The sequence below is a fragment of the Mastomys coucha genome, unplaced genomic scaffold, assembly GCF_008632895.1.
Source record: "Mastomys coucha isolate ucsf_1 unplaced genomic scaffold, UCSF_Mcou_1 pScaffold3, whole genome shotgun sequence".
NCBI classification, from domain to species: domain Eukaryota; kingdom Metazoa; phylum Chordata; class Mammalia; order Rodentia; family Muridae; genus Mastomys; species Mastomys coucha.
The window spans coordinates 44216322-44223336 of record NW_022196909.1 but is presented as its reverse complement, the minus strand read 5'-3'; the positions used below and the strand labels follow the sequence as shown (position 1 = coordinate 44223336).

The window sequence follows — 7015 nt, the reverse complement described above, 5'->3', positions numbered from 1 at the left end:
CATCACCAGGGCCCACAGAGCCTGGGGTTTCTATTCTGCATGTTAGGTGGAGTATACGTGGCCCTAACTCCACCTCAGTCGATCCCAGGTGTGAGGCTGCCACAGGCAAGACACAGAACAACGATCCTTTCCATTCTTCCCTCTCTCTTTCCTTCTCTCCCTCCCCCTGACCCTCTGTCTCTCCTTCCCTCCTTCCCTCCTTCCATCCTTCCATCCTTCCTTCTTTACTTCTGTCCCCAACTCCTCAGTGCTAGGAGTTGAATCGAGGGGCCATCCATGTACTAAAGAAGCACTCTACCACCGACCCTACCCTTAGCCTACGTTTTATGTTTTATTTTGAGACAAGTTCTCAACAAATTGTTTGGTCTGGCCTTCAACTCACTCTGTAGCCCATACAGGACTTGGGCTCATGATTCTCCTACCTCAACTCCCAGAACAGCAGTAACTTCTGACCTGGATCACTAGGCCCACCCCTTTCCATAGTTTCTGTCTTGGTGACTCCATCCCTCTCCTTGTCATATGACACAGCTTAGAGATTACCAACTCCCTTGCCATCCACAAGGCATGTGTCTTAGGAGAGTCACTCACCTCTGGGTGTCCACTCTTCTATACCATGCATCTTCAGTTCTACACCGGGTACATCTTCAGTTCTACGAACTTTCTGTTTATAGAAGAGTTAGCCAGTCTCAAAGAACAGCCAACATTTGATGATCAGGGGCCTAAGGGCTGCAAGTCACTAAGTTTCCTAGGATACCCTTAAACTTGTGATCCTCCTGCCTCAGCCTCCTGACTAGCTGTAATTGCAGGTTTGAACCATCAGGCTGGATGGCTGTGGACTGAGTTTGTTTCCCATGTCTCAGATCCACAAGGTGAAGTTCTGCCCCAGTACCTTCAAGTCGCCTATATTTGGGGACACTGTCTCCTTCTCGTTCATTGTATTGGCTCCAACGAGATTTAGTCACAAAACTGTCCCCTGTGTCATAAGCAGTTTCCCACGTGTGATTATGGCCACAAAGACATCAAGAAAAATTAACAAGTTCTAAGTTCTTGGCCTTTGATTAAGATCAAACATCTGGGCCTGAGCTCTTTTTTTTTTTTTTTTTTTTTTTTGGTGTTTTATTTTGAACAGATCTTGGTTTTTAAAGTGCCAGATTCTGAGACATCTTCACACACTGATAGATGGTAAGCTGACTCCCTAGTTCTGACTCATAAGCCTTGAGTTTCTCGGGAACAGAAGCCAAAAAGGCTGAGGGGCCACGAGTACAGGGCAGAGCTCTGTCCACAAAGGATGGGTGGGCCCCAGGATCGATCCAACTGCAGAGATTAATGACCGGGTGACATGGCAATTACACAACACTCTATTAGCTCTCATCGTTAATAGCTTAAACAGTGCCTGGGGTACTGATTGCTGTTCGAAATCAGAACCTTGTTTTGGCATCCCTGAGGAGGTGGCCTGTGTACACAGCCATGCCCCTGAGGGGTGTGTCGCTCAATACGCCAGCGGACCTCTGCCTTCGGAAACGAGTCACAGTGTTTGAAAGAGCGACTATAATCATGATTTTTCTTTTCAGTGGGTGGGAGGTGGGACAATGTGCTTTAATTAAACAGACAGCACAGCACATTGTTGGAGGAAGTGTGTCACTGTGTAGGGAGGCTTTGAGGGCTCTTAGTGCAAGAGTCTGTCTTCTCCTGGCTGCCTTCAGATCAAGATGTAGAACTCTTGGCTCCTTCTCCAGCGCCATGCTGGCCTGTGTGCGGCCATGCCTCCTGCCATGATGATAATGGACCGATCCCCTGAACCTGTAAGCCAGCCCCCACTTAAATGCTGTCCCTTATAAGAGCTGCCTTGGTCACAGTGGTTCATAGCAACAATAAAACCCAAACTGATTCTCCAGGCTAGTCCTGGAACGTATAAAAAGAAGAAAGTTGGGCAGGAGGGGTGGGGCGGCCACACACAGCTCTCTCTGCCTCCTGACTGTAGCCGCAACTTGACCCTCTCAGGCCTCCTACACACAGCTAGCTCTCTCTGCCTCCTGACAGTAACCGCAACTTGACCCTCTCAGGCCTCCCACTCCTGTTCTTTCCCCATTGTGATGAACACTGTCCCCTGCAACTGTGAGCCAAAGCAAACATCTCCTTCCTTAAGTGGCTTTTTCCTGGGTATTTTCTTAAGGCAATGAGGTAAATAACTAAGGTAGACTGTCTGGTTGGATAGTCTCCAGACATACTGGAGAAGTAAGGTGCGTCACACTTAGAGAGGTGCGCTGACCCTTACAGCACACGCATGGCACAGAATATGACATTACAGAGCACGGGTGCCATTGCCTGCCAGGATCCATGAGCTCCGCTTCTGGATATGCCCAGACCTATTTTCTTGCTGTCATTTCCTAAAAGATGTGGCAACGCCAATGTTGAGGTCTGTGTTTCCACAGTTACTGGTATTTGGAGTAGCGGATGGTTTCAACCACGCAACGGGACAATGTCGGTTCTATGCAGGTTACCACACCATTCCACCGAAGGTCTTCAGTTCACAGCCTTTGTTGTCCTGGGAAGTTCCTGCAGCCCGCCTCCCAGGGACACCGAGGGACAGATGTGTGTGCTTGCTGTGGAGGACAGGCTCCTTCTGTCCCAAGTGATTCTCTTTATGGAAGATTTTCTCCCGGCGGCTCTCATTTCTCCATGCCTCATCTTCAAGTCTGACTAACACAAAAAGAGAGGGGCCCAAGTGTCCAAGCGTCCCCTTTTCCTGCTGAGAACCACACACATATAGGCACCTAGGGTCCACATGGCAGGAGGGATCCAGATGCCCTGGCCTGCTTAGTTGAGCTCCCTGGAGCGGGATTGGCTGACCCCAAGAGGGGTCAGGAATCCCCATGATTCCTGTGTCTGAATGATTACTCCTCATCTATTGTGGCTGGCGGTGGTAGCCACAGCTCCAGACTGCCCTGTGTCCCTTTAGATGCTGTGTTAGAGCTAAGGTGAAGAGGAGACTTGGGATCTCTGCCTTCTTGGCTTTCCTTCTATTTTCCAGTACCTTTGTTTGCCACATGTGGGTTTAACGCATGACCGCACACACCATCTCTTTCTTATTAACTCATTCAGACACTCAACCGTGGGCTTAGATCCTAAGTAGATTTCTATCAGGGGCAGTAAAGGCATATGTGGGGCTGTCCTGGCAGGAGTGAGGGGGGTTTACAAAGGGACAACTGTGTCCTTTCGTTTGGTCATCAGATTGAGACCTACACCCCCAAGAAATTCCAAGACCCCTCAGGGACCTCATGTCAGAGAAAGCAAAAGCGTAGTTCCAGCAAAGGGAGGAACTTGTCTCCGTGGAAGAGATTTACAGCTTGCCAGAGAGACTGGAGCTGAGACAAGGTGATGGCTAGAGCCATGCTTTGACCAGATTGCCTAGCTGTGCATACTTCTTGCCCTTTATCGAAACTTAAACTCTGTGTCAGGACCCCAAAGGTGGAGCAGGATAGAGGACCACTGAGCCTCCTTGTTCCCTTCCCAGGGTGGCCACATTAAATGAATCTCCTTTTTTTTCTGCATTTCATCATTGTATCTTTTTTTTTTTAAGATTTATTTATTTATTTTATGTGCATGAGTACACCATTGCTCTCTTCAGACACACCAGAAGAGGGCATCAGACCCCATTACAAATGGTTGTGAGCCACCATGTGGTTGCTGGGAATTGAACTCAGGACCTCTGAAAGAGCAGTCAGTGCTCTTAACCGCTGAGCCATCTCTCCAGCCCTCATCATTGTATCTTTAATGCCCCCCCCCACAATAACTCTAGCATCATTGGAAGATGGATCTCAGCTCTTGGTCAATCCATTCTCCCCTGGGTGTCTGAGGAACATTCGTGGTGACAGTGGGTGGCCACAGTCCTAGCTTGTGCTGCAAGCCCAGGAGGCTCTTTAGCATGACTCTGAGACCTCTGTCCTTGCTCTCAGCATCATTGACAATCAACAGAACTACATGAGCTGTAGAATGTATCACCCTCCCAGCTACCCACTCCCGCCCCCTGATCCCCCTGGATAGCTCCAGCTAAGGGTTGATCCACGATAAGGAGTCAGTGAGCAAAACACTGCTCTTTACTATCAGAGGAAAGAAAATGGCTTGTTTGTTTGTTTGTTTTAAAGAATGAGGAACACAGAATAACATTCATATCTTTTAATTCTCAGGCCCAATTCGAGGACTAGAAGTCTGAAGGGCTGAACTGTGTCACCAGGCCAGATCCAGCCACAGAACAGGTGTGTATGTAGCAGGTGGGCCAGGTGACCCCAGTGCCCAGGTGGGGTGTGCCAAGTCTTGATGTAACCAGCTCTCTCAGGATGGATCTTAGAAGGGACATTCTTCTGAAGAGAGAAGAACAGACAAAGGGTGAGAGACCAGACAAACTCCATCTTGGATTCAGGTTCCATCTGAGAGAACCCGGAGAGAACCCAGTCTAAGGCTGAACTTGGGTTAACCGACAAGCCTGTACCTAGCACTACTTTCTGGGTCACTTCCTTACAACCACTGATCAGGAGGAAAGCAGAAGTTAAGTTTACGGTTTGGCTCCCAGCACCAGCTAATTATTTTAAGGGGCAGTAAATTCCATAATAGCCCCCCCCCAATCAGATGTGTATCAGGCTGAAAACCCACTTGCTTATGTGCTTGTCTCTATAAATACTTGCTTGGAAATGGGCTCAGGGCTTCACCCTCCCATCCCGCTGCATCAGTGATGGTAATGAGCCCAAGCTTGGGCTTGAATAAAGACCCTAGAGTGGTTGCACCAGAACTGGCTCCTCAGTGGTCTTTTGGGGTTCCATACAACAAGGGGTACTCGTGAAAATAAGTGTTGTCTTGATGTTTAAACAATTGCAGGAAGCACTGGCTTAAAGTAGCAATGGGAAAATTCTTTGCAAAGCACAAACTCTCAGGACTGAGGAAATGGCTCCGTTAGCCAAGTGCCTGCCTTGCGAGCTCAGAGGACCTGAGTTCAAATCCCCGACTCCGCACAAAAAGTTGTACTGTGGAGATGAAGATAGGAGGGTCCCTGAGGCTTGCTGGCCAGCCAGCCTATCAACTCACACCAGTGAGTGAGTGACTCAAAAAAGGAGGTGGGTGGCTCCTGAGTGGTGAAACATGATGTTGACATCTGGCCTCCACGCACAGGCATACACGTGTGCGCATGCATCTACATGCATGCAACCACTAACACACATGCACACAGAGAAGCTGCCTTGGGATCTCCCTTGCCAACCAGTCACTGTTCCAGTGAGCATTCCCAAGAATGTATCTTGGATTCAGTCAAATGGCCAAGTAAAAATGAGCCCCCTTCCTTGCCAGACCTTCAGCCCTGACCCTTCACCGGGAGACCTGGATTCAGCTATGTCACAGGAATCCAGGGACCACCAGACAGGTGAAGACCAACTAGAGATACCGACTGGCTCCACAGTCTCATGTCATCCTCCCTACTCACTCACTAACTCCTCGTCGCTTACTATGCTGAGAGATGACCGTACCTTCTTGCGGGTCCTCGACGACGACGTGAGGGTGAAAGCACCATGGGAAGCCCCGGACAGTGTCATCAAAACAGCAGCCTCTCTCCTTGCACTGCTGGGGGGTGACACCAGGGAAGCCACAATTCATCCTCTCCCGGGGGGCCATGGTACATGTTTCTACAGTGAGGACAAAAAAAGCAGAGATGAGTCATGGGCCACATTCCTGAGGCGGTCACACGGCTTCCCTCTATGAGGAAACAGGACACGGCCTGCGGGAAAGCCTGGTTTGACCAAGCAAGGGGATACAGCCCTCATTTGTAGATGCAGAAAGCCTGGCCCTCTGGGGCAGTGCCAGGGCTGAGGCCTCCACAGCTGCGTCTGCTTGGTGAGGTACTGTTTGACCAGTACTTGGTCAGTGAACTCTACTCACCTAATGGGTATTTACTAAGCAGTATGTATGCTGGCTAGGTGGAGGGACTGACTTGGTGAAAGCCAAGGACACTGTCCCCAGTGATGGAGTACAGAGGTGAAAACAGAGGTCTTACATCCCTCTTCCTTTTTTTCCCCCCGGAAGCTGGTGAGCATTCCCCAGGATGTATCTTAGTTTCAGACGTGACAGACAGCCAAGGAAAAGGGAACCCCTTGCTAGGCATTCAGGCTTGACTCTCCACCCCTGGATCTGAATTCAGAGGCTAACAGACCCATGAAGGACACGAGCCACACAGTGCAATCATCCCAGTGTGTGGAGCTTACGCCTGGGGCTGGCGGGAGCCCTAGAGACAGGATGAGGACTTCAAGACTGAAGGGAGGAGAGAGTTCCCTATAGAGGAGGCTGAGCATTTACAAAAGGTGTCCCAAGAACATATCAGGATCCAGAGGCCTGCGGGGGAGTTCATCAGGGGCTGCCCCTCAGACTCTCTCCTAGTGTGAGGATCTCCTGAAACATTCTTGAAGAAGGGACTCTTATCTTTCAAGCTAAGATCAGGACCTGTCATCTACTTGCCAGTGGCTTCTGAGGGGCTGCTGGACTCTAATATAAAGCTAAGGTGACCACTGGGCCACAGCATAGGACCATCAGAGGTCACAAGGAGCCCTTTAAGCTGTGGAGAATCAGCAGCCAGGAGAGAAAGGGATGTTTCTGCTGTCCTATGACCTCCAACTCCCTTTCCCCGCAGGACTTGAAGATCTGTCTCCTGCCTGCACCTTTGTGACCACCTGAAGAAGTTATTGAAAGCGAGTTCCCTTCAGAAGAGGCGCAGGCAGATGCCATAGTCATAGGATATGTCTATATATCTACAGATATAGCTCGATGGAAACAAGATCAAGGGTACCGTGGGACCCAGAAACAGGTTTTGAGCCCTGGTCCAGGGAATGGGGCAGAGGAAAACAGGGAGACTGCGTGGTGGCTGGAACTGAGGGGGGTTGGGGGAGACTAGAGCGAGCACAAAGCAGCTGGTGGATGAACCCCTTCTCCCCCCACCTTCTACTCCAAAGCCATTTACTTCTCTCTCAGCTCCCCCCCC

The 7015-nt window shown here is 50.0% G+C and overlaps 1 protein-coding gene across 2 annotated transcripts in view; it reads right to left on the bottom strand.

The window, feature by feature from the left end:
• Positions 1-4301: 4301 nt before the first annotated feature.
• Tff1 (trefoil factor 1) overlaps positions 4302-7015 on the bottom strand; it is a 3665-nt gene continuing 951 nt past the window's right edge. The window contains exons 2-3 of one of the 2 annotated variants that reach the window (XM_031347887.1): positions 5514-5669; positions 4302-4361 (exon numbers count right to left, since the gene is read on the bottom strand). In XM_031347887.1, the coding sequence (XP_031203747.1) occupies positions 4345-4361; positions 5514-5669 (173 nt within the window). In that variant the 3' untranslated portion in view covers positions 4302-4344. Of the gene's footprint in view, positions 4362-5456; positions 5670-7015 lie in introns of those variants that run through there. The other variant, XM_031347886.1, reaches the window with a different exon arrangement.